The sequence below is a fragment of the Chaetura pelagica genome, unplaced genomic scaffold (assembly GCF_000747805.2).
Source record: "Chaetura pelagica isolate M959 unplaced genomic scaffold, ChaPel_1.0 scaffold6, whole genome shotgun sequence".
Classification (NCBI taxonomy): domain Eukaryota; kingdom Metazoa; phylum Chordata; class Aves; order Apodiformes; family Apodidae; genus Chaetura; species Chaetura pelagica.
Genome location: NW_009953491.1, coordinates 438,189 through 465,771, shown reverse-complemented (window position 1 = coordinate 465,771; position 27,583 = coordinate 438,189). Strand labels below are relative to the sequence as shown.

General features: G+C 38.0%; 1 protein-coding gene across 1 annotated transcript in view; it reads left to right on the top strand.

Moving 5' to 3' along the window:
• The window catches only part of LOC104389984 (potassium voltage-gated channel subfamily KQT member 1-like), a 485,421-nt gene that overhangs the window by 81,985 nt on the left and 375,853 nt on the right, over positions 1–27,583 (top strand). The window contains 1 exon segment of the mRNA XM_009999050.1: positions 640–754. Coding sequence (XP_009997352.1) covers positions 640–754 — 115 coding nt within the window.

Here is a 27,583-nt window from a genome sequence, read left to right as displayed (position 1 = left end):
AACCCCATCCCCTGTCCCCCTGTGCCGCTGGGGGGAAGGAGGGAGAGAAACCGGGAACCAAGGGATTGGGGCCCGGGAAGAAGGGAGGGGTGGGGTAACATCTGCAAGCCCTGCTCTGGGTGTGTCTGTGTCCTGCGGGGTGTGATTAGGGTGAAATTAAATTATTGTTTGTCCCCAAGTTGAGTCTGTTTTGCCCGGGACCTTAATCAGTGAAGATCCCTCCTTGTCCTTTGTCTCAACCCAGCAGCTTCTGATCAGCTTTGTCCTCCCCATCCCACAGTGTGTGTGTGTGTGTGTGGAGTTGAATGAGTGGTCGTGTGGCTGTTTTTGTGTTGTCCTCTTAGGCCCAAACCAGAGTAGGAGGTCAGGTTGTTTCTCATGTCATGCCTGCATTGAAATTGTGGATATGGTGAACTTCAGCCTACAGGGATACAGTTCCCAAGAAGACAAGCCTTTTCTGTAAGAGGTTCCTATGTCTTTGAACTGTGTATGTGCACATATATTTTTGTATGGCATATGTTGTCAGCATCACCATGTGAATTTGACAAAACACCCATGTCTCAGAGTAGAACTATGTATTTGAGAGCTTGTATGTGCCATTTCTCTAATGTATTATGATTCTTTAAATTATTTGTGCAGTGAAAAGACGTTTAGAAGGGAATAGCCGAGAAATGTCACGGGCCAACAGCTTCACCGATGACATGGACCTTATATCAGAAGAGTCACCACTGCCAGCAGTATCTGATGTGACACAGTAAGTGGAACAACAACTTTTAAGTTGATAATATAAATGCTCAACAATTATGAGAGACTTGCCATTGAATAAAAGTATTATTCATTGTCTAGCTTTACTTGAAGTCCTGAGTTAGATCTTACTTAATTGTATGTGAACAGTTCTTAAAAAATGGAAGTTTACCTTGCTGTTTAATGGAAGTAGTCATGCTTGGAAAGAGAAGCATTGTCTGTGACAGCTGGCTTGCAGTCTTCTTGCCTTTGTTATTTTACTTTTTAAGGTAGCTGACTCAGTTTCTGAGATTATTGTACAGGTATGTTTATATTTTGTAGAATTCTGAATCAGTTTGAGCTCTAAAGCACTCCTAATTTGAATAATGTATGAATTGATTGTAAACATAAATTAAACAGTAAGTTATAGATATAGCCTGAAATTAGACTGCATTGTGTTTACTGTCTTGATAAAGTAGGCACACTTGCAAGGAAATGAACTTCCAAAAATATGAAATTAAGTTAAAGAGATACTGAATGTGTTTGGATTGACCAGGGCAGAAAGTCCCCATTATCAGTGAGTTCACAGCTCTTGTTAAATGATGTCTCTTGTTGCTTGTATCTAGTTTACCTGATGTCTATTTTTTTTTTTTTAAATAAGCATAATAGTGGCTTTGTGCAGGACACCTCTGTATTGTGTCTTGATGGGATCTTGAGTGCCCTTCACGCTTTTGTCCTGTAATGTACAATTCAAGTGTTGGGGATGGGGATTTGATTTGTGAAGCTGAGAATTAAAACAGCAAGGCCTGAATGGACCAGAGCATCCAGGTATCATACCAAGTTTTTTATCTTACAAGCAGAAAGCCATGCAAACAGTGTTGGTGAAGAGAATTTGTGCGTTAGCAGTGATACTATGGTCTAAATGTATTGTGGAGCTGGCACAAGCTTCTGAAGGTCTAACTAGTTGGTTGGATGTGATGTTAATTGTGGTGAACACCTCACCTGAGTTTGCATTTGCAAGAGGAAAATATAGAATTGTCATTGGAAAAACCCTTTGGTACACATCTAAGATTGAAAAGAGCAACAAAAATTGTTGCTTGCCTTCAGGTGGTGAAAAAATATAGATAATGGTGTTAAAGATGAATTTGGAATCACAGAACTTTCAGTCTATAGCATGATTGCTTTGTAGCTGTTTTCCACATTGTATAGTTACTTTCTGTCCAGGTGACTCAGATGGTATGTATACTGAGTCAGTAGTAACTATACTGTGCTTTAATGGAAGATACCATTTTACCAACTTGTATTTTGTAATTGTTCGATACAAATTGCTTAGTTGTGTGGGGGTTTCTTTGTGTTTTTGTGTGGCTTGTTTGTTTGGGCAAGCACTGGATTTTGCATTTGGAAAGAAACATTTAAATCTTATTTCTACTGTTTAATGTATGAAAAATGCTGGTGTTTATGCTAGTCTTTATAATGCATCTTTTAAACTGTACGTGTGTTTATAGCTCACATTAGAGTTGAAATGCATTTCTTTCTTGTGTGGAAAGTAGGAGAAGGAATAGCCAAAATCTAACCAAATAGTTTTTTAAAAAAAGTTAAAAAATGTGGAAAATATTTGAAGTCTTATGCTTCCAGAGTTTGATATACTATCAGCTCATTAATTCCTCTTGATATGTATGTCAGGTGCATATAAACAGAATTATGTTGCAAATAGCAATTGATAAATTAATGCTGATTTAATTCTGAGACCCATTACATATAATGTATGTATGTAGAAATAATAATAAAGTTATAGATTTAATATAAAGGTATAGAGGTACTATGTAAAAACAAAACCAAAACACTGTTTCATGTAGTTCTGTGCTTCTTAAGCTAAGCATGCCAGTTTTCACCTTGCTCATTTCATATGTAACTCTGCTTAGTAGGATGCATTTGTTTAAGAGTTACACTGATTCTTGAGTAGAAATGTATTAGCTCATTATTCTAATTGTCAAGTTCATTGGCCAAGTACAGAACATGAGGTATTTATGGATTAACACTATATTTGCGTAATATTTGTCTCCTACGTTAATATTAGGGATACCTAGCATGAGTATTTGTCTTGTCTTGTTTTTAGCAGAAGTATAAGCAGGTAGGTATTCATGTGTGCTGTACTTGCTTTGGTGTGTGAGCTTTTCAAAACAGCATGGCTTTTGCTTTGCACTCAGTAATATATTCCCAACAATGTTTGCCTTGAAATTTGTGATGGGAAAATATTTTTCTCAGTTGTTACAAGTTCTACTTTTATTCTACTTGTTTACCTGGTTAGAGTAAACAGTTACTCTGTTGACATAGATGTTGGTTCATGCTCTGGAGTTATGTACCAGTTAGAAATGTTTTTCCTCCTCTCACCCTACTTTGGAGGGAAACTACTTAGTGGAAAGTGGTTTTGTTTCATCTGCTAAATGGCAAAAGGAAGAAAGGAGGAGAAATACACATCAGAATGAGACCAGAGACAAACCTTACAGGATTTTTTATCTTTCTTCCTAGTCTGAGCATTTAAGGCCAGCCTCTCCAACAGCTGGTTCAAATCAGAAATCATATTTGAGATGTGCTTTACCTGTGTGAAGTGTACAGGCTCTGGTGATGGGTGTGTGTCTTGACTGACAGGTAAGATAGTAAATTACAAGTCCTGTAGACCTGCAATAACATACTTTTGCAGTATCAAAACCCACTCTTGAGAAAGGAAAGGAAAAGGTGGCAGTAAGAATGATGGGCACAAGTTGTTAGCAGGTTGCTGAGATCCTCTCTAAATGGAAACAAACATTTGGACCATGGAAAGGGAGAGTTGCCTGCAGGGGATGGTTACAGGACTAGGAAAGCCCTGTAAATTACCTCTGATTAAGGGATGTGCAGCTGTAATGTTGCAGCCTGCGTTTATTGAGAAGGAACCCTCCCCAAAAGGACAGAACTGAACAGTGATGTAAAACACCAATGCTACCAAGATCAAGTCAGTAGGGAGATGTGATGTGAGGCTTTGCAGTTGGCATGGAAATTGCTAAGGCATCTTAATTCAGATGGCCTTGAGTCCTCTACTCATTCTTTTGATGGCTCCTTTTCATTTTATTTGAAAAACTCCTGTCTTTACAGAGGAGTCATCTGTTGGCCCTTGATTTAATGTTTTGAACCACAATAACATGGAGGAGGCAGGGAATATTAACTTGTACACTCTGCCACTGATGGGAGTTGTCACATGAATTTAATCCAATGCCTATTAACATCCAAAGGGGAAAAGAGATTCTGGAAAGGATGAAGCAAAAGTTCTTCCAGATTTGGAGACTTGGTGTACTTAACTGAGGAGCAATGAGCATCTTCTGTGAGGGAGGAGATTACCTACTATATGTGATTTGCTTTTTGCTATCATTTTTTCCATGTTGAATTGAATAAATACTGTTGGTCTCTTTCTGCCTCCACTGCAGCTTTGTAAGAGTAAAGGAGAGCACTGAACATAACTCTGAGACTCCTTATTTTTTCACCTCCAGCTGCTACTATTGTTAAGCAGATTGTGATGACAACAATCCTTGGCCATGAAAATATTTTTCATCATATTCACTAGAGTTAAGCTTCTAGCAGGAAAGACAGAATTTGGCCAATAAATCTATCTATCTATTGAAAGTTTACACCAACCTGGCCCCAGATAGCACAGTTTCAGGAAAATATACACAGCACCAGCTCTAGCAGCAGACATCCTGTTCTTGTTTTTCAGAGTTCTGTGGCTTAAGGCAGTGATGTTTAAAGCTCTTTACACTGTAAAGAAAAGTGAAAGTTAGAAATCCTCTGTGTCAGCATGGTGAAGCAACTGTGGTTGAGCACGTATTTTTGTCTCTCACTAAGGTCATGTAAAGGTAGATGTCAGTTGGCCTCTTAGCAGCAAGCAGGATAATGCTGCAGTTCAGCAGTCATCACATCACTTCTCTTGGGAGGAAACCTTTAGAAGGTGAGATCCACATACAATGACCATTGTCAATGGTAATTGTTGTCAGATGAACACCTGTAGTAATAACTCTTCAGCTGGAACAGGCTGCCAGTGAAGTGATAGCTACACCTGTTCCCCATGGGGAAGTGGGGTCCTAATTACTTTTCGGGGTTGAGAGCAAGACCAACAGTTGCTCTTCCTTCAGAGGCCCTGTGCACCCATGACAGAGTCAAATTGTTTTAAGGAGCTGTGGGGTTGATACATTTCTGGCTAAAACAATTCTATACAAGTTTGGAAAGCATTTTTGTATTTCTGCTATCTTCCTATGTATTCATCTATATGTAATGTGGCTGTGAAAATGGTTCACTCCTTCAGTCTGAGGTGCTAAAATAGTGTAATAGAAACACAGAGATCTAAAAAGTGGAATAAAACAGATATCCACTGTTGCCACCTCATTTATTTTTTTTTTTTCATTTAAGCTCATAGTATGAAAAAAAGCTTTTAGATTGCATGAAGGGAGATCTTATCTTCAAAATGATTAGCAGAACAACCCGGGACCAGTATGGGTTATTGCACAATGAAAGGAAGAGGGAATATCTGTTTTTTTTTTTTAAAAAAAGGAAATTGCTGATTGTCATAAGCTATGTAAGAACCCTGAGGTGGGATGAAAAGATAGACCTGAGGTAAGGCAATGGCTACAAAACCTCAAGGTCTACAATATAGCACTTCTAACAGGCTCTGATGGTCAGGAGACCTAGTTCCTTGCTCTGTGTCATTGAATTCAGATATAAAAGGAGTATCACAAGTTAATCTTCAGTGAGGAACAGAATGTTCTGTGAGGATTGAGGCTTAATGAGGCAAAGAAGTTATTCTTGTCTGTTCATGTTTGTGCTAGCTTGAGGCTGCCTGGAAGAGCACCAAAGCTGCTTCCCACTTTGCCAGAATTAGGGTCTAGAGATTTGGGGTGGGACACTTAGCACTGCTGTTCACTGGAGTGGAAAATCCTGCCATTGTTAGTAATCTATGCAACTATAGTCAAAGGAAGATGCTTCATGTTTAGTCTTGGCATCTAGCTTTTATCCTTAAAAATGAGTTTAGGAACAGTGTTGTATTTTCTTTTTTCCTAGTGGAAGTAGATTATCATAGGATTGGCAGATAAGAAATATGACTAGTTTCCTCCATTGCCTACTAACACAGAAATGTGAATGCAAAACTAAAACTTACACTAAGTTTTGAAGCTTGCCTAAGTTGTGCTTAAATGAAATAGTGCTTTATGCATCTTTTGAAAATTATTGGTCAGCCCTTGAAAAAGGGGATGTTAAAACCATTTCATTTCTCTTCCCCCAGCCTGTAGGGCTGCCTGGGGTTATTGTGACCAAAGTGCAGGACCCTGCACTTGATCTTGCTGAACCTCATACTCTTGGCCTTGGCCCCTTGACTCAACCTGTCCAGATCCTCTGCAGCTTCTTCCTTCCCTCCAGCAGATTGACACTCCCCCCCAGCTTGGTGTCATCCACAAATTTACTAAGGCTAGACTCAGTCCCCTCATCCAGGTCGTCAGTAAAGATGTTGAATAGGTCTGGGCCCAGTACTGATCCCTGGAGGACACCACTGGTCACTGGACACCAGCTGGATGCAGCTCCATTCACCATCACTCTCTGGCCTGGTTATCCAACTCGTTTTTGACCCAGCAAAGGGTGCACCTGCCCAAGCCATGGATTGCAGGAGGATGCTGTGGGAGACACTGTCAAAGGCCTTGCTGAAGCTGAGGTACCACATCCACAGCCTTCTCCTCATCCACTAGGTGGGTCACCCAGTCATAGGAGCTCACATTGGTTAGGCAGGACCTTCCTTTCCTAAACCCATGTTGGCTGACCCTGCAACCAGCTCTCTTCACTGCACTCAAAAGCATTACTAAGTTCTTCAAAGAGAAATTTAGTTGAGGGTCTGTCATTTCTTAAGTGAAAAAGGTAAAACTGAAAATTCAACAGACAGTAGTAATTGCTAATCCAGTTACATACCTTTTACCATTATAAGGCCTTGTGTTAAATTACACTTTTTAGTACCACTTACATTTGTATTGTCACCTCTAATTTTGAATTCCTTAAAAAGATGTTTGAGGATTTATTTCAGCATCCAAAGTATTTTAATTACCATGTAATATGAAAGCAAGGCTGACATTAGTATAAATCAGTGCCATTATGTAGTAACTATTTCTGAGAACTTGACGCTGCTTGTGAGGTTTTTTTGGTTTTTAGTCTGAAGAGTAGTATTTCAAAGAACTTTTGCTCCTTTAAGTGAGACTGTTTGGCCAGTGGAGGGCACTGCAATATAACACAATGCATAAAATACTCCCACTTCAGTTTTTGAAATCCGATTTGTCATTTCAACAAACTCACTTATAAACTTAATTTATAAGCATCTATATTTCCCCAATGTTAAATTGGCAAGTTGCCACACTAAAGAAAAATACTTACATGTATTTGAACATGGGTTTAATGAGAAATGTAACCAACTCCCAAAGGCTCAACTTGGTATTGTGGCTATACTTTCTTTTCTGGAAAACAGACTATTTTAACAACCCACTGAAGGTTGTCAAAATATAACTAAGTGCATGTGTCACATAAGCCTCTATGCAAAAAAAAAAGGTTCAGAACTGATGGAAAAGTCTAAAATAAAAGGTTGTTTTGGAAAGAATCTTCTACAAAAACATGACATTTCATATATTTAAAGTATTAATGAGTTCTATAATATTTTCACAGAATTTTAGAGTAGGGTTAGAATTTTTCATGAAGGGGACTGATCATTCTGGGATATATAGCTGCAAGTGTCTGTCTTGTGTAAGAAATAGTTTACAAATAATGTCTGTTATCAGGTCAAAGTAAAAGGCAACTTTGTGGCTTTGTTTTATGGAGAAATTATTTCAGTAGTAAGTTAGAGAAGGGAAGTAAGGCAACTCTTCCAGTTGTTACTGAAAAGGCTGTGAGGAGGTAGACTGGATTAATAGTCTTCAATATTGACATGTTTAATCTGTATCTGTGAGGATGAAACTAGTAAAGGGAGGAATAATTTTGTAAAGGCTTTATTTGGGCTTCATAATTTGTTGAGATTTTCAGTTAAAGTTTCATTACACCTCTCATAAAACCATCAGGCTCCTTTGCACTTGACAATATTGATGACTGCATTTAAATTTACCTGTGATGAAAGTTTTAAAGATGTAACATTAAGATATGGTCTTTGCTGAAATAAAGTGTCAACCATGACACTTCTGTTGAGAAAAAGAATAAGTGGAAAAACACAATGCTTGCAATGCACATAAGTGTGACTTTGTTACCGTGACAGAGAGAGAAATAAACAAGAATACATTTTCTTTGGTTTTGCAGTAGTTTCAATTTTAATTTTTATGTGAAAACAAATCTGTTGCATAGAAGTCATATGCATGTTCCTATTTTAGTAACAGGCACTTCATTGATTCATTGTGTTTTTTGTATAAAGTTTTTTGAGGGAAGGGAAAAGCAGAGTGAGATTTAATGAAGTCTGCAAGTAAAAATACAGGTCATTCCTGATTTGGTCTGACTTCATCCACAATCCATGTCATAGCATGTGGTTTGTATTGGCAGCGCTGTGTGATTCACTGTAGGTGATCCTGCTCTGACAGGGGGGTTGAACTAGATGATCTTAGAATCATAGTATCATTGAGGTTGGAAAACACGTTCAATATTGTTGAGTCCAGCTGTCTGACCTACAACTCCTAACCACTAAACCATCCCCTGAAACAGTACATCCATCTGTTTTTCGAACACCTTCAAGGATGGTGCCTCTACCACCTCCCTGGGCAGCCTGTTCCAATGCCTTACTGCCCTTTCTATGAAGAAATTTTTCCTAATATCCAATCTGAACCTCCCCTGGTGCCACTTGACCCCATTTCCTCTTATCCTATCACTAGTCACTACAGAGAAGAGGCCAACACCCACCTCACCACAACCTCCTCTCAGGTAGTTGTAGAAAGCAATGAGGTCTCCCCTCAGCCTCCTCTTCTTCAGGCTGAACAGCTCCAGCTCCCTCAGAAGACGTGTTCTCCAGACCCCAAATCAGCCTAGTTGCCCTTCTCTGCACCCTCTCCAGCACTTCAATGTCATTTCTTTACTGCAGAGCCCAAACCTGCACACAGTGCTAGAGGTGCAGCCTCACCAGTGCCCAGTCCAGGGGCAGGATCACCTCCCTGGTCCTGCTGGTCACACTATTCCTGATGCAGGACAGGGTGGTGTTGGCCTTCTTGGCCACCTGGGCACCCTGCTGGCTCATTTTCAGCTGGCTGTCAGTTAAGTTAACACCCCCAGGTCCCTCTCTGCTGGGCAGCTCTCCAGCCACTCCTCCCCAAGCCTGTGGTGCTGCTGGGGGTTGTTACAGCCAAAGTGCAGGACCTGATATTTGGCCATATTGAAACTCCTGCAATTGTCCTTGGCCCATCAATTAAGCCTGTCCAGATCAAACCTCTTCAGTGGTCCTTTCCATTCCTGATGGCTCCGTGACAGAAAAAAATACTTTGGAAATGGCTTATACCAGTTGTCCTTAGTTTTTACTTCTGCAGTTGCTTCCCTGGGCTGCTCCTGTGACAGAAGGCAAGGCAGCCCACCTGTCAAATCAAAAGCCTACCCATGCAGAGGGGAAGTGTATAAGCAATTGGGAAGGGAAAAAGAGTAGAGAATAGCTTGAAGGCACAAAGACTCAGTTTCTTTTTCTAGAGAATTCAAGTTGTGGCAGTGGTGGGGAGAGCTGGGATGAAAAACTTAACATTCTTTCTAAGGCAGTGAGTATCAATTTAACCATAATAACATCTAAGCATTGTATTGCTGTCCTTCTGAGCACTGTGTTAACAGGACATTCTTGAAAGCCAGAATCCTGCCCTGTAGCTGGAAAGGTGACTTTTCATTTCCATAGCCTATTTTCTTAGGTGATGTTGGCTGACATGTTGTTTTTTTTCTATGGACATTATTTGTGGGACAATATCAAGTAGATTAAAATGCAGAAACTGTAAGTGAACGTTAAGGCTGCTCAGTGTTGTTTATTGATAGATTGTGATGAATGAATTAGAAGAAAGGTAGGAAGGAAAATCTTACTACAGGTGTGGAGAACAGTTATGTAGTTAGGGAGATGCTATTAATGGGTGATTTCTTCTGTATTTCATCATTAACTCTAATATGAAAGTATATTAAAAAAATGTAAAAAGCACTAAAATAATAGGGCTTTGCATATTGCAGTTTTTAGCACTAAAATGGAATTTTGATATTTTTCAATAAGTAGGCATCTCTACTAAAACTATCATGTATGACAGGTGCTCTAAACAACAAAAATTAAGAATTTGAGTTACTTTCTTATACATGCTTATGATTATTTTCTAGGGTAACCCCACCCAAATCAAAAGGATGTGTTCTAGACCTGATATTTCACTAATTTCTAATTGTCTTACTACTCTGTCAAATTTTGCACAAAGTTTGAAAGCAATAGCCAGATTCTTGTTGCTAAATCAACACATAGTTTAAATACTAGTTATCTATTTGTGTGCTTGGGAGGTCATAGACATTTTTGCAGCCCATGTTCTGCACTGCAGTAGATGTACACCTGTGTTTGCCACAGCTTGACCTTCTTAAATAAGGCTGATACATTAAAGCTGATAGGTAAAATAGTTGCTTTTGTCATTTGACTACTGTATTTATTCCAGTGATTGGGAATTTATTTTAATAAGTTACTTTAAGGAAAATTAAGTGATATAAAGTATTTAAAACTTGGTGGTTCCTTAGTTCTGACACTTTCACACTTGTACTTTTAAAATCTTTGTTTTTACAGGCAAGAGTTGTTTAACTCCAAATGGGACACTGAAAGTTACTTTTTAGGTTGGATACACTGAAATAGATGCCAGACAAATAACAATGCCAGTTGGTTGTCTGCTTTTCTTTCTTTTTTTTTTTTTTAGTGCACTGTAATTTGGAAAAGCAATTATACTCTCTCTTTCACCTCAGATCAAACCTCCTATCTGCAGGGCTGGTTTTCCCCATCACCCAACAATGCTTTTAGATGTTATCACGATGTTCTCCAAAAACTTTGCCCTAATTGCTTAGCTGTTTGTTTGTATTGCTAAGACAATTTATCTCTGGTCTCTGGGTCAAAATGAATGTATCAGACCATTACAGTACAGAAAGCTTAGTATGTGGGCACTGAAGCTTACAGTCATTGCACGCTATATTGAATTCTGTTCCTCTCATTTCACATGGCTGTTTTGCTCCTAGCATGCTGTAATGGCATTTTTCATAAGTTACTGATACTTATCTTCTCTAGTTTACATTAGTTGACTGCCTACACCCAAGAACTAGAAAGAAGAGATAATCTTGATGGCCTTTTTTATTTAGTCAGCTGTCTGCAATATATGTGGTACTCATTAGTATTAAAATAGTTTTGAAAACAAAGCTCAAAGAGCTAATAAAGCTGTTCTTATGCTGATTTCTCTTACTTCTATAGTTGCTACTGAAAGATCCCCTCCAACTGGTTCTATGAGCTGTCCCAGTGATAATGCAAATCTGATAATACAGTGTAGTTATTATTTGCTTTCATGGCTGCTTTGCTAGAGGTTTTCATGTGTTTCTGTGCTTACTTAGCTACTTTCTTATAAAACAAAAAAAATTACTTGTAACCAAAATGTGTGGAACTTGAAGCATTCACCAGGTATTTCAGATCAACAAAGCATGTACTCTCCCTGTATTTAACTCTCTTTGTACTCATTGTAGGTTGTGGATGCAGTAAATTTTACGCATCTTCATCTCAGTTTCATTATTTGTGGAAGTTCACTTGTTTTCTCATCTTCACAAAGAATTGTTTTTTTAGGTACAAAAAAGTTTCAATTTTATTTGTATGCATTATCTTTTATGCCTAACATTGAGTGAAAGGCTTATGTTAATCTCATGTTACCCACTGCCAAGCTCTCTTAAATTTTAATTTAGAAAATGAGCCTGTTAATGTTTAAGTTTAACAAGCTTTACACAAGGAGAACTTGCTAGCCGAGGAACTGCTATGATACCATGAGGGTTCTTAATGCAAGCCCTTTGACCTCTCTTTCAGAGAAGTCTAATGTCAGCTCTAAGTAAAATATGGTACAACTTACTAAGCTAGTTATCCCTTCTGCTTCTGTACAGCACTACTGTTGTCAGTGAGAGAGAACTGCTTTGTGACATGAGCTTTGATGTGTCAGGAACAGGCTGAGCCTGTGCTGGCTTGTCCTATTTCCCCTTTTTCCCCAGCAATGCGGGAGGCACAGGAATAATGTTTGTTCCTGAGGATGGGGGATCAGTTAGGTGGTGATTGTGGGTTCCATCAGTTGTGGTAGAGCGGTAGACAGGAGATGGGGAGCTCATGCCTGAAAAGAGAGGAGAATAGATGCAGGGAAAACAGCACCAGTCTGCATGAGGATTAAAGGGACCCTCACTTTTACCCAGAGCTCCTTTGCACATCTTGCTGACCACTGGAGAGCTTATTCTGGCTCCTCTCAGCTTTCTTAGTCATCCATTACCATCTCAACATCTCAGTAATCCCTCCAACTTCTCCCCTGCTTTGTGGGGTAGGAGTGGTGTGGGTGTCTGTCTGGGGAAGGCCCTGGACAACAAAACTTGATTTTGTGCACGCTGTAAGTCTTGAGCTTTGTCTTCTATTTAAATGATCAAGCATCTGAGGTTGGTTTCTCTAGCTGGTAAAGAATCTGAGTTGATGGCATCTTCAGAGGACCTGTAACATCTTCTAGGAAGAATGTCTTGCATCTAGAAAACCGGGAGAAAAGTCTTCATTTTTATCAACATGCCTCTTCAGCAGAGTTGCAGCAGGTCCCTGCTGTGCAAATGTCATCAATGAGCTAGGGAGCTAGGATGTGGGGGGGAGGTGGGGAGCTATCCCCATTTCCTTCACATGTACTCAACTTGCTACAATGAGCAGTCAGTCCTGTATATAATTAATTAAACATAGCTTCAGAGGCATAATCATACTGGTAGCTACTGGATTTCTGTGAAACTGAGTGTATGACTGTCTTATAGAGGTTCCTCTTTTCTATGATTTTGTTACACCTTTTAAGATTTGTTTGTTTGTTGAGTTGTGAAAGCTCTCAATCAACATTTGTGCTTGAACTGCATATTTAGTTGTAGTCTAAATTTAATGTTATCATTCATGCTTAACATTAAAACCTGAAAATTGAGTCAGAATTATTCTCCTGCTTACTTTATAGCAAGTCTGTGTGTGTGATGAGTAAACACACTGTGGGTGGCCAAGGGTAAAATAAAATTTAAGTACTTATTTGCAAGAGCAGCTTTCTTCACCTTCAATAGATAAACACCTTGCCATGGTTTAGCAGCTTTTACTAGTTGGTTTATTTGACATGAGAAACAAGTACCCCAACAGATTAATGTAAAACTTTAAAAAATGTTGGCATTTTCATAGGCATATTGTAAAGTTACAAGTCCTCTAGTACTCAAAATGAGCCTTATTTTTCATGTGTGCATTAAAGACTTTGCCACAGGCTGCATCACAGACCTCTGGAACTTAATTGGAAATAACAAAGCCAAAATATATGGCCTTGCCTTACCCATTCATCTTTATCTCAGATAAGTATTACCCAATAAAATTATGGCAATTTAGAAAAAAGTAATCCACACAGTATCACAGAGTGGTCCACATTTTTTGTATTGTCTGACCAGCAGTGAGTAACATTTCTAAAATACCTGCTTTCAGCAGGGGGATTGTGATGCTTTAATGCATGTGCTAATGAAAAACTGGAGCTGAGACCAAAGTTGTTTAATGTTATCTTTGCCTGTCTTTCGTTCAGTAATTGCTTATCTCTTTCACAAACAGAAGAGGTATGAGCTGATCACAGAACCTCTATTCAAGACATCACTGTTCCCCTCACTACTTGTTGTCCAAGGTGGCTTTACTACTTCTAGCACCATGTGAGCAAGGGGAATATAAGTATCAAAGTTTGACAACACTTCTCCCTGGCTAAAGGGTTTCTGCTAGTGCCTTGGTTTCAGTATACTTGTTTGGTAGCAAGGGAATAGCATAGAGTTTTCTAACAGTTCAGGTGGATAACATAGCCTTTATTTTAGACATAACCTTCACAGTACTAGCTACAGCCTCCTTATCTACCAGTTTTAAAATGCCTCTGTTTATTGGGGGTAGGAAAGTGAAGGAAGCGATTTAAGTTCAAGGTCTTTTGGTTTACACAGTTCTCTCTTCAGTTCTTTTATTTAAACACAGCTGGCCAGTCTTGGGCCAGCTGTGCTCTGGCAGGTGAAAGCTGTAGTGGCACTGCTGAAGTCAGCAATGAAAGTCTATGGACTTTAGGAGAAATCTGAGGAAGTCCTTGACACGGGATATTAGACTGACTTATTCTCAGAATGCCACGGAGTAACTTCCCTATGTAGGCTCTAGACCAGAATTAATAAATGGATTGTAAATTGTGTGCTGCGTGACTGTGAACTACAGTCTGATTGCAGTTACTATATAGACAGGGTCTGAGGGCCCTGTGTTTGCCTGTGTCTGCTACAAAGGGCTTGCTCTGCGTAGGGATTGGTGCTACTGCACCGCAACATGTGGAAAGACAGCTTTTGTATAAATACATTCCACAAAGTCCAAATCACAAATGGAAAACAAATTGGGATATGTAGCTTCTCCTTCAATGTTACTGGAGCGTATAAATGTTGTAAACCTCAGTGATACTGGGTATGAGACCTGTGAACACATTTTTCTGTCAAGGTGATATTCTCAGAGTTAATCTTGTCTGTCTCAAAATCCACCTGTTACTTTTGACTAAAATACTAACAGGCCTTACCTTAATTTCCTTCAAATTATTATGGACAAAGACAATACTTGATCACGATATAGCCAAGTAATATTTAGCATGTTTGTTAAGTTCTGTCAGTTTGCATTTTCTACAGATCCTGTGTTTTTTCCTCTTTTGCACATGCTATTTTGCATAATATCTATGGAACAAAGTGAAAGGGAATGTCTGTCTTTTAACAGTGAAGTATGGTAAAAATTGTTCTGGTAATGATCATAGCTATAGGATCCTTATTTTTATTTTTATTTTTTTTTAAACTTTAATTACCTGTCTTTTCTTATTTTCCTTGGTGGTGGTCATCTACAAAAATATTTGACATATAAAGCAAGGTTAAATTCTGGCCAAAGGAAGTGCTAATTTGAGACAACCAGAAAAGAAGAAACTCTAACACAGGAAAGTGTTATAAAAATAGCTTTTCTGCTTCTCTTGACTTTGACCTACAAACAGAAAAGTTTCAAACACAGATACTAAGAAGCTGTTGGGGGCTGGGAGGTACAGGGCTAGATGACTGAGTTTACTCAGACTTGTGCCTATATACAGTAAAATATTTTATGATTCTAAAAGACAAGAAATGAACATAATCTTACGGAAGGTTCTAGTTTGCCTGTCTATTCTTAGTCACGAGCACATATTTAAAACAGTATCTCTTCTGGCATGGAAAAGGTTTTCTTGTCTAACTGCTGCAGAAAATTGTTTTCCAAAAGCGCAGTTGTCAGAAGTATGTGTGTAATGTTGTGCTGTAAGTATTTTTAGTGGGAGTAGTAAATGATGCTGGCAATGTGTTTTCTTTTGGGGAAAACATGCTTTAATGCATTGGCAAAAAGTCAACTGAATGATGATGGAAGGATAGAAGATTATTGTTGATTTACCAGCAAAAATGAGGTCTGAACTTTGTGAACTAAAGGAAAATAAAGCCACCCGACTGAGAGTTTGACTCTGGTTCTGCTTGTGCTTTTCTCCTTTTCCTGTACTAAAAAATGCTCTGTAGGCATTCCATGTCTTTCCTTAGTTCTTTAAGTCTCTTAAAGAAAAAAATGAAGTGAATTACTGAGATTCTCAGCTACATTCTCTAGTTGTGTTAGCCATGCTAAAGGAAGAATATCAATTCTTACCACATCTTGCAGTGGTTAATGTTTCTTCTCTACTTATGTCCAACCTACAAGCTCTATCATACAATTATGTCAAATATGTTTAAAAGTACAATTGCTGGATCTTGATTTATATGCTGCTGAGCTTGATTATTCCCTGTTTGGGAAGTTCCAGCTCTGCTTCATTTTACCAATTCATAAAAGTACAGAGTATGTACCTTAGAATTGCAGTGAGGTTGTTGCAAGCTCCCACATTCCTGCAACATACTCTGAGGTTTTTCAGATGAAAAATTACACTTCAGAAAAATCACTAGGTAAACACTCTTGAGAAATGCAAAGAAGAACCTTTTTTACCAATCATATAAAAATGGTAATTGTGTGAAGATGAATTCTTTCCAGAGAAAGATTGATCCATCTTTACAAAGAAGGATTGATAATGCAAACCGTTCTATGCTTTGGAACAGCAGCTTACTCTTTCTGTGGAATTTTTTTATTAATAGTGATAATAGTTGAAATAAAGCAGACTACTTCTTCCTTCTTTAGAGCCAAATTAATGTGATGCAAGAGAACTAAAATGGGAATAGTGAAGGGAAGTAAAATGACTGGTTAAAAAAGCAGCTCTTTAGTAACTGGTAACAGAGTTCTAAAGAAAAATCTAGTGAGTCTCAATAAAAAAAGAGGAGAAGGGAGTGCAATTACAGGTGAATTATAGCAGAGATAAATGAAGGGTAGGACACTTTGGACAAATAATAAAAAAGCCACAGGTGTGCTTATTTGGTTTATTTTTTGTTTCTTTTTAGGGTTTTTGTTGGGTTTTTTTGAGGTCACACAGGTTTATTACAGAACTCACATGAGAAGGATGAATCAGAAGTAGTTTTTCCTTTTTATCCTTTAGAAGAAAAAAAATTGTATGTGAAGCTTCTTTGTGGGAGGTGTGGCTCAATAAAACTAGTTCCTCCAAGTAAAAGCTGTCTTGTTGAGGAGCCTCCAAAAGCACTTGAATAACTTAGGACAGAAAATTGTTCGGAACTTGAACCTTGTTATTTAAAAAAATATATTAAAAAACATAACAAAAAACCCATTGAAAAGCATAAGCGATATTTAAACTAAGAGCCTACTATCAAGGCTCTTCCTCAAAGATGTGAAGACATCCCCTGTTTTTTCACAAAATACTTTTTATTTCACTAGCTCCTTTCCAGATCTTACTGGTGGGTTACAGAAATCCTGTTTTTCACTTTCATGCCTGTGGTTTCACAGTCATTTTAAAGTCATGTAAGACTCTGTTGCCTCCAAAAGAGTCTGTCTCTTTTCCCCATCTGCACTCCTTCATCTCAACTTTTACTACTTCCATTTTCTTAGCACTAGATATTATATAGGTTGCTTATCTAATCAAATACCTGCAAAAGACCCAGTAGAAGAAACTGAGAATATGCATGAAGAAATATTTCATTAGCTTGGGAGAATTCCTTACTTTGAGAATATTATGAAGACAGAATCTTTTCTATGTGGTCTTCCAAGGTTTATGGAGGCACTCATCTTAACTTCAACTTTTAAAACTCTTTGCTCTCTTCTTTCTCCTTACATATGGGCACATTGATTGTATGATCAGACTTTTATTTGCTTGTGTAGCTGAGCCAGGCCAGAATACACTGCTTAATGGATGCTACTGAAGTGTCCTACAAAAGTGTCTGAAAATAAGTCTGATGTAGTTTCCTATTCCTTATGTACAAAGTTCTGTTTAAGTATAATAACATGAAAATAAGCAGTTGCATTTGAAGCATATACACCAAATCATCTTGTATTCTGAAACATCAGCAGAAGTCTGAGTACAGTGCACATTGTAAGAGAAATAACTTTACATCTGCAGAGGGTGGGGGACACAAGCGAAAAAATAATACATTCGTGTGTGCAGGAGGAGGGTCAGAGGGTCAAGAACTATTCAACAGTGCATGGAGTAATCCTCATCTTTATTAAACTTAAAATGTTTCTTTCCCCACATCTCTTCTTTTTAAGCAGCAGTTGGAGAAACACTGTTTTCCAAAGCAATTTCAAGGTACTTCAGTCCTGCTTCAGAATTAACTTTCTTCTTGAACTTTATTTTCTCCACAACTTTAAGATTGAGTTTTGCTCTGCCACAGTTTTCTGGGATCTTGAAAGGCCTAGGCAATTCTGCACTTCTTCACAGACCAGTTGGACTTGCCACCTGACCTCTTTTTGCCAGCTGCTTCCTACTATGATAGAGGCTGTGGTATAACAAGTAATAGTTTTTAGAATTCTGGTGATTTTAGGACTGGAAGAAGGAGCCATTACTCTTGCACTGAACAGGTATTTCTAAAGGGCAGGTGGAAGTAAAAACTACTGCCTCCCTACTATACCTCAGCAATAGTAAATGCTCCAGTCGACACTTGTGGCTCTCTCCAGAGATGAAAAACATTTCTCCAGAGATGTTTGGATTTTAATAACAATGTTGCATTGGCCATGTCCAATGCAACAGAGGAAAATCCTCTTTTGTCTGTCAACAGTGGAAAATCGTGTGTGTTTACTGATTGTATTGTGCACTTCCTGTATCTGCAGATAGCTGTTGGCATGGAGGCATGTCACTAGTGTCAGGCTTTGTTATTTTTGCTTCTAATTATAATCTGCTCACGTGTGTGTATAGACACATTTTTAATTTTGAAAACTGAATATAACGCTAGTGTTGGAGAGTTGTGTTTCTTCTGGTATGACTGTGGTAGGACTTACTGTGTTTGTTCTGCGTCCAACGCTTTGGAGGGGTATCTATACCTCCTCCACAGAGCTTCTGTAAAAGTTGTCCAGCTAAAATACGTGTGCATGCTGAAAAATGACAGGAAAATAGTGTCACATTAAGTTCAGAGAGCTTGCTGATGAGGTATGAGTATTGTGAAAGAAAACTTGAGTATCAGCCTTTTTCATTCAACTAGGCTTTTGGAAGTAAAAATGACTGATTCCTTTTTTCAGTAGTTGTATACAAATTTCACAACATAAGTTTGTAGCTCATTCTTGTAAATGATACATAAGGGAAAAGGCAGTAAGATCATATTTTGCCTAGTTATATTCAGTGATGCAACAGCAATCCTTTCTGATCCCAAAGTAGGTATGTCTGAACAAATGGAATGTGAAATTGGATATAATTTTTTTGTGGTGTTAACCAAGTACACTTTAAATGTACTTGCCTTGTAAATACAAGTTCCTTTTAATATGGTGGTAAAGTTATGTATTTTGTCAATATTTTGCTATAGCTGTCTCTCCAAGGTAGCACTTTGTTCCTTTTTCTCTGCTGTTCATCTTGATCTTGAAATGTAAGATAGCTTGCAGCTGAACAACCACAAGTCAGTGAAGCTGGAGCTACTGCATGCCCACTCTGTTCTTGTTCAATAAAGCATCTGAAAAAACTGCCACTTCATATAAGGTAACATGTAATACAGAACAGAGCAATCACATTACTGGGAGATCCAGCAATTCCTTCTCAAGGAGAAGCTCATATTCACTTCAAGGTTAGGTTTGGAACATTTTGTAAAGCACATCGTGGCCCTAGTTAGAATAACTACTAGGAGTGGCTATGAGAGGCTCGAGTTCATGAACTTAAGTGCTTCCAGCTCAGTCAGTGTAAGAAGCCTGGAATGTGGTGATATCATGGGCAGTTTTGCCAAGTGACTTACAGAAGTAAGTAACAACTTTTTGTTGTTTGATACTGCACAAAATAGGATAAAAGAGGTCTGAGGTTTAAAACACAGCTAAAAGAGAGAGAAGCACGTTCAGATGTTAATTGCAGAGATGTCTATGTTGGTTTTAAGCTGTCACTGTCCTGCAGCTGCTTGTTGTCACCTTTCTGCATCCCTTGAGGTTAGCAGCTCCTCTCCCCAGCACCTATGATTGCTGACTGCTAGCCCTTAGCTGGGCACACTTGATTTCATCTTAGATAAATCTGCTCACAGTTAGAATAACTACTAGGAGTGGCTATGAGAGGCTCGAGTTCATGAACTTAAGTGCTTCCAGCTCAGTCAGTGTAAGAAGCCTGGAATGTGGTGATATCATGGGCAGTTTTGCCAAGTGACTTACAGAAGTAAGTAACAACTTTTTGTTGTTTGATGAGTATTGTTTTCAGAAATCATTGCATACTTTATGGCATTGCCTTTAGATGTATTCAGCACAGAGAGCTCTCAAGATTTCATCTGTAGAATATTCAAATGGTGCCACCCCAGTACTCTTTCCTAAGGTCTAAGCTAGTAAGCTTGATTTGCTGTTGTCAGGACTTTCAGTCTGGATTTCTTGAAAGATTTGGGAACAGAGGAAAAACATATTTTGACAACTGCTGGTAGCATCATATTTGATGTAATAATCTTCAAACTAATTTTTAATATATTTTTAAATGCAATCTTCTAATGATACAACTTTTACCTATGGACAGTTTTGGTGCTAGGTAATCTGTTTCTTACTAGATTCCTTAGAGCTTATCTGGTTTCTTTTGGCAAGTGACTTTGTATGCCACAGTTACTAAATTTATTAAACTTTGAAAAGGATGTTAGACTTTAATTTTTAATATAGCACTTCCCCCCCATTACATTTTTCTGCTGCATTACCCAACTATTTTTAAAAATCAGTTATACATAAAATACAGAAAATATTTATACATAAAAATATGTTTTCAGTCATGATGATGCTTAATTTGTCTTTTACAGCAAGCTAGCCAAAAACTGATTTGGATCATGTTGTAAGGTAACTTGAAACCAGAAGTCTGTGTCCTGCCAGCAGTGATTCAATAATACCAATAAAGGTCAGTGTAGCTACCTGCCCAGGTGTCCTTACCTTCCTGAGCTGAGTTTGCAAGCCTAAAAAGACTTATTCTGCCTGCACCACTGCCTCCATTCTAAGCAAATGCAAAGGGTGCTTGAGATGAGCAGTTATCACAGAACAGCTACAAACACACGTATCTAGCATAAACACATAAACCATCTGAGGATGTTGTTAATAGCTCTTTGAGCTTTAACCACCACATTTTCTTTACAGTGTGGTGGGAGAATGCAACCTTTCCTGGTGCAAGCAGTATATGTTTCATTTTGAATGTAATTTTTTCAGGCTAAAAGCTGAACTTGTTTTTCAAGACCCTAGCTTTTCACAGCACTTGCATAAGAGGAGATAGCCTGAAGAGCACTTCCTAATTGTGCCAGGTGCTGTCAGATTTCTGACAATCCAAGTTTTGGTTATAACTAGTGTGAGTTGTTCTGAGACTGTCTTGAACTCAGGTGGTGCATAAGCTGGTAACTCAACAATTAACATCCTAATTTTATTACTCTAATTACATGGATGAAATTAAAGCAATGCAATACTGACCTGAACTTCCCCTCTGCACATGTCCTAGACTTAGCTCAAAAACTTCCCACTGCCCAGAAATAGATTCATCCTCTTCATAGGTATGTATCTTCATAGATACTTCATAGAATAAGCCACAGATGTCAAAATGCTTCTCCTGGGGCTGGCTAATAGTGAGATAGTCAGGTATGTCTAACACAAATGGGAGAAAAAAGCATTGGAGAAGATAAAAATAAATGGTCCTGCAAGATTTCCAGCCTACCCAGACAGAGTGACTTTCACTGTATGAGACTGATTGCAATGATTTTTTAAATTTAGAGGACTCTTTTTACATGGTTAGAATCTTTCAAAGTAGAAAAAAACCCAACAACTTTAAAGTACAAACTCTGCAGCTTGACAGAACCTGTGTATTTCATTGTTGCTTATTACAAAAAATGGCAAAGCTCGTTTGGGGAAAAAAAACCCTCCCACTTGCAAATAGAATACTCTAGTTTGACCACGTACATTAAGAAATGTTCTTTTTCATTTGTCACAGATGCTAAATTTTAGCCAACTTGGAATCTCATGGATGGCAAAAAGCTTTCATTCTTTTTCTAACATGGTGCTAGTTAAATCAACCCTGGCACAGATAAAGCAAAACATTGACACACAAGCTTGGAATGAACATATTCAGGCCCTTCTCATGCAAAACCCAGCAGAAACCCCAAAAGAGTTATTTTTAGCTTTTGTTTTCTCCCAGGATAGATAAATGGAATCAGCTGTGACAGAGACATGATTCACCAGCATGTAAAAGAGACTGATAAAATCCAGAACAAACAAACAAAAGCAGAAAAGGGTTTCAGAGAAAAGGGAGAAGTGGGTTTATTTTTAGAGTCCATAGGTTTTGCAGAGGTAAGATTCTTCCTTCTCCCACCTCTGCCCTGAAAGTTGAACAAATTTTAGACTAATAAGCAATAGGCAAGAGAAAGCTCTGTTTATGCAAGTTTGAAATACACCAGAACCTTCATTATTTCTTTTTCTTAGCCCTTGCAAGCATAAATTAAGGCACAACAGCTTTTCAAAGGTATCTGTCAGTGATTTAATACTTTCTAATATGACTGCAAACAATTGTTTCCTTCTTTGCATCAGCAATCAAAATGTTACAGTTTGGGTATCTTGTAAGGCAGAAAGGACATTGGGCTGGTGACCAGTAGTTACATAATATTTTTATTTTTCCTGTATCTTAAAGATAGGCAGCTCTGATACATTTTGAGTTTCGTACAGATGGTTGGTGTTAGAAACAGAAATACTGCACGAGCCTTGAACCAGAAGCTATTAGAAAACAATGTGCAGTGTTAACTTCTCTTTAAAATACAAAACCCTCCAGCTCCTGTATTTCACCAGACTTTTAACCACCATCACTACTGGTTTCTGTTTACTGCTGTTCTCTGTGTGTAAACTCAGATTATCGCTTTAAGCTCAAGTATGTATACATTTCTTATTTACTGTTTGGTTTTTTTTTTTCCCTGTGGATGGGATTTTTATGTTAGAGTATGATGAATTTCAGGTGAACTCAAGCACATGAAGGTGTTTCCTTGCAACTTTGCAGAATCTGTTGGTGTCTGAAGATTTGTAAAGCTTCCATGGCAAAATTGTGCTCAAGTTAATTCTCAGTCTCCTGCCTTTGTGTGAAAGCATAGCATTCCCAGACAATTTTCCCATGTCAGGTTTTACAGAAGTTGTCCATTTTTCATTTTTGCATGGCTGTGAGACAAATGCCTTTTCCTTTTTCCTCTCGATTTTCTCCCCTCTCTGTTTTCCTCTCTTTTTCTTGCTTGTGAGTAACAATAATGGAGTTGGTGCTAGTGTGTGGTTTGTTAAAGCTTAGCCTTCTGTGGCCAGGAGTCTCACAGGAAAGCCATTCTGAGTGCTTCTCTGAGGGAGAGGTTACAATGCTTTATAGCTGAAGGGATAGGAGAGACTTCCACCTCCACTACAGGGAGGTAGGGAGCTTGTGTGTGGAGAAGGCAATTTGAGTCAGTACATGCACAATGGTAAAAAATAACTCTAGGCATGACTTCCTTGCATTTTGTACAGAAAGAGTAGAATGAACTTCCTAGCAAAAACACTCAGTAACTGGCTACTGGTCTATTCAAAAAGCAGGGAGCCAAACAATAGGTGAAGTAGGCTCTGTATTAGCAATCATAGAAACTATAGGCGTTTGAAGGCTTTAGAATAAGGAGTGTTCATAGCAAAGGATCTTCCTCCCTGAAGACTGTATTGTTAGGACTGGAACATGTTTTCCTGATAGACTTTATGTAGTGACTGTGAGCTTTGTTATGTACTGTAAAACTGTCAGTGCTGTTGTGCTTCCTAAATGTTAGGCAATAGTTTAATGAGTCCATGAGTGCTTACCTGTATGCATGTTTCAGGACTCTGTGGGTGGTAAACGCAGCATCTGCAGATTTATGTTGCTTGGTCCTTGTAATAAATGAATGGCTTGTTTTCCCTCAAGTGGGTGATATGTGAGTTAACTGTGACTTTATAAATAAAGGTACAAAAATGTGTAGTTTCTTGTGGGAATCGGAACTGGAGCGTTGTGTGTAGAATTTCTATTCCTAGTTTCTTGATAGTGGCAAATAAGTGTAGAGAAGTTTCTTTTATGCATTCATTCTACTTCTTCAAATTCTCTGGTTGTGAGAGTTTTCTCTTTCAAGCTTGTATGAATTTTAGAGAAAAAAAAACCAAACACAACAGCAACAAAAAAACAACAACCCAACAAAAAACCACAACCAACCAAAAAAACTAGTTCAGAAGCCTGACCCACAATGAAGCTCTGTCTTCAGTGGGTGTGTAGATGGGGAAAAGAGAAATAACTAGGATCGTGTGTCTGTCTTAGCCAGAGTGCAAGCAAAGTCATAAAGCTGGGTGTCCTAAATAAGAATAGCTTACTGATCTTTTATCCTCTCTGAATGTTGATAGGGTTTACACACCATAGAGTAGGAAGAAATAGAATAAATCTTTTTTAGAGACAGATTGATGAACATCAGAGCTCAGTTAATGCTCAGTTAATGGACTGTCACTATGATGTTAAATGCAGTAATTATTCTTCTTTGTGAGTCTTCATTTCTCATAAATGTTTTTGTCTTTTCCTTATTCATAACTTCATGTCTTAAATGTGATTTGAAGGGTCTTTGGCTCGTTGGAGCTGTAGACTGTTAAGTCATACTAGACAGAGGCCCGAGTTCATGCTTACTGCTGTGTCTGAATGTTTTTGTCTTCTAGGGAGCATTTATATGGGAAGACAATTTTATACTGAGGCCATGTCTTCCCCTCTCCCTCCATATAAGTATCTGTTAAAAGATCCCTTGGAATTTTTTTTTGCTTTCTAAATCATGAACTTCATAGTCTTGTTGTTTGTTTTTTTAAAAAAAAAAATCAGTCCTCTGTATCACCAATGGAATTATATTAATAGGTTATTCAGAGCATTTACTTTTTGAATGTAGTATTTTTAGAAAGCATGCCATAGCATATTTAAGTACTTTATTTTAAAAATGCTGTGAAAAGTGTTCTGTGATACTCAAGTGCCATTCTATCTACAGTCAGCCCATGTAATAATCTTCACATCAACTTTGTTATGTAAAGAAAATTTCTACTGGGGACTTGTAAAAAATCCTGTTCAAGCCATTGCTGGGTGTATTACAGTTCAATGTGTAATCTGCAAATAGGCTATGTTAGAAGATTGTGGTATTTTCTGTGATACAAGTGTGATCAAATCTTTGGTGTAAGCTATCTTTTCCTCTTACTTCTTATTGGTACTTCCTGATTTCTGACATAGTATGATAGTGTCTTCCCTTGCATGAAATTCTGATGCTTTCAGTTTTGGCTTTATGACTTGAATTCTAGAAAGTTTTTCTCCTCCTTCCTGTCCTTCTTTCCTCTGAGAACAAAATTGTTTTTCAAAACCTAGTGCCTATAGGGCAAATAATTGCATTTCATCACACAAGTATGCTTTTATCAAACTCATGCAACTTGACTTTATTTGTAATCTACATTTGCTTAGCTTTTCTCCCAGTTACTTGATTGTAACTTGTAACTTGATTGTTGCAAAATCTGTCTCTGAAATATCTTTTTACCAGTAGATGGCTGTACACCCTGGCCAAGAGCTAGTTTTAAAATGTAGCTGTTTCATTTATAAACCTGCCTATTCTGACTTAAAGTCAAAGCAGTAAAAAAAGCACCTTTGATATCCGTTTTACAATCTAATCTAGTCCATTTGGCTTCCATGCTGTTAATGAAATCCTTTTTCTATAAGATGAGCACATGCAGGTTCTACTCAGTGCTATTTTAAAAATGTTAAAAGTCCTGCTGTAGATTGTCACAGTCCTTGCAAGATAACAAACACCATATGTGTTTCCATTCTGCTCAGCTAAATAAAATAGATCAAGTTTTAGGCAGTACTTGAAGAAATAAAGTAGATCATGAGTTGTTACATAATGGTTCTAGTACTTAAATGTTGAGATTGTTCTTTTTTAAAACCATAAATGACAATAATTTAAAAATCTATTAAGGAAGTAATACTTGAGGATTTTATTTCACCAGTGATCACACCAACTAAAAGCCCTTGATGGCGAAAAGCTTTCTATCATGTACATTACATCTGCTGCCACAAATCAGTGAGACTTTTCTGAAATAAGGAGAGAAGACAAAATAAACATAGGAAAATGCATTTTTTTTCAATAAATCGTTAAAAAGAAACTGCATTATGTCACTTCAGAAACTGTGAGTAAAATTAGCAGACAGTGTTTGCTTTGGTGATATTTCACTTGCTTCAGTAATTAAAACCATTATAATATTACTCAATAAACAAACTTGTGGGATACAATTCTGTGCAAACTGATAAAGAGCCTCTATCAGAAAAAAAGGTGGATGGAAGGAGGGAATATTTTTATCTTGGAGTTTACGTTTTCTTTGTTTTTCTTGATCTTTGTATGGAACTGACTGTGGCAGAGAAGTATGCAAGTTTTTCTTTCTTTTTCTAAAGACCATATAGATCAGAATTTATGCCTTTGAAATTAATGATACAGTAAACCTTCTGTGCCTGGTAGGTTCACCTGCACACACTTATAACATCTGTATACTGTTTCATGCAGTACATCACTCAAATGCTCTATACAAACCATTGTGTTTCATCTTTAGAAATGTCTTGATTTGAAAGTTAATTTGTGTTTTCACCTTGGATTTACTCTCTCAAAGTGCATTGCTCTGTGTAGGTGGTAGGTAATAACTCTCTTCACCCATCTAAATTTCAAGTTGTTTTTCTGCTTTCTTCTCTGTTATGCTATTGTGGTTACAAATACTGCATTTAAAATTCAATAAACAATAAAAGCAGTACAGGGCATGGTGTTGAGTACAATCTTTTTATAGACCTATTGGAGCTAGGAACACTGCTGTAAAATTGCCTTGGAGCAGTAAAAAGTTCCTGTGGCCAAATACAAGCGTGTTCTACTGCCTTGAGTCCTCGGTGTAGGGGTAAAGTCATGCTAATTCTCAGTTCATGAAATACTTCCTCATCTGATTAGACTTCCTGGGTTCTGTTGCTGAGTTTGACACCAATTTGTTGCTTGGCCTGAGCATTCTGTTTACTCAAAGGTAAGAGCAGCATGAGAAGATCCTGTAATGGAAATAAGTCTCTTCTGTGTACAGTGTTTCAAGATCTGTTGGTGAAAAAAATCAGAAAAATTGTGCAAAAAGCTCAGTTATTTTAATTCACCATGCCCAGGTAGAATAATAATATAATAACGAACTACAAAGAGTGTTCAGGATGACACTGACATGAACTTTACAAACACTGTCCCTAGAGAACTGAAATGAAGAAATTAATTTTGTATGGGTTGTTTTTTTGTTGTGTGTGGGTTTGTTGTGGTTTTTTTGGTAGTGTTTTTTTGTTATTTGGTTTGGGGTTTGTTTTTTTAGTTTATTTTGGGTTTTTTTTTATTTTTTTTTAAATTTCTTTTGGGTTCTTCCAGTTTGCAGAAGAGAGTGCTGATGTTATTTCCATTTTGCAGGTGCAAGCTGTCGCACAAAGAGGGCATGTGTGCTGTATAATTCACCCAGTGGTAGGACTGGAAAGGAAATGCTGTTGTCCTTCTGGCGTCCCAGCTCACAGATGCTGTGATAAAGGGCCATATTCACTCACCATGCACAGTTTCCCTTGTGTTCATTCTTTCTATTTTTCTCCTCTGCTTTCTCCCCACTCTGAGGAGAGAGCCATTCAGGAGTGGGAAAAAAAAAAGGTCCTTTCCAGTTTCAAAATTATTCCTGTATCTTTTCCTTTTGCTTACAAATTGATTTAAAACTGCTGACAGTAAAAGTAAATGGACTCATATAATGCCACAGAATCATAGGACAGTTTGGGTTGCAGGGGACCCTTAAAGGTCTCTTAGTCCAGTTCTTCAGCAATAAGCAGAGACATGCTCAACTAGTTTAGGCTGCTGAGAGCCCCGTCCAACCTGACCTTGAATGTTTCCAGGGAGGGCAACCTGCTCTGGTGTTTCTCTACTCTCACTGCAAAAAGTTTCTTCCATATATCTAGTCTGAATCTACCCTCTTTCAGTTTAAAGTCATTATCCCTTG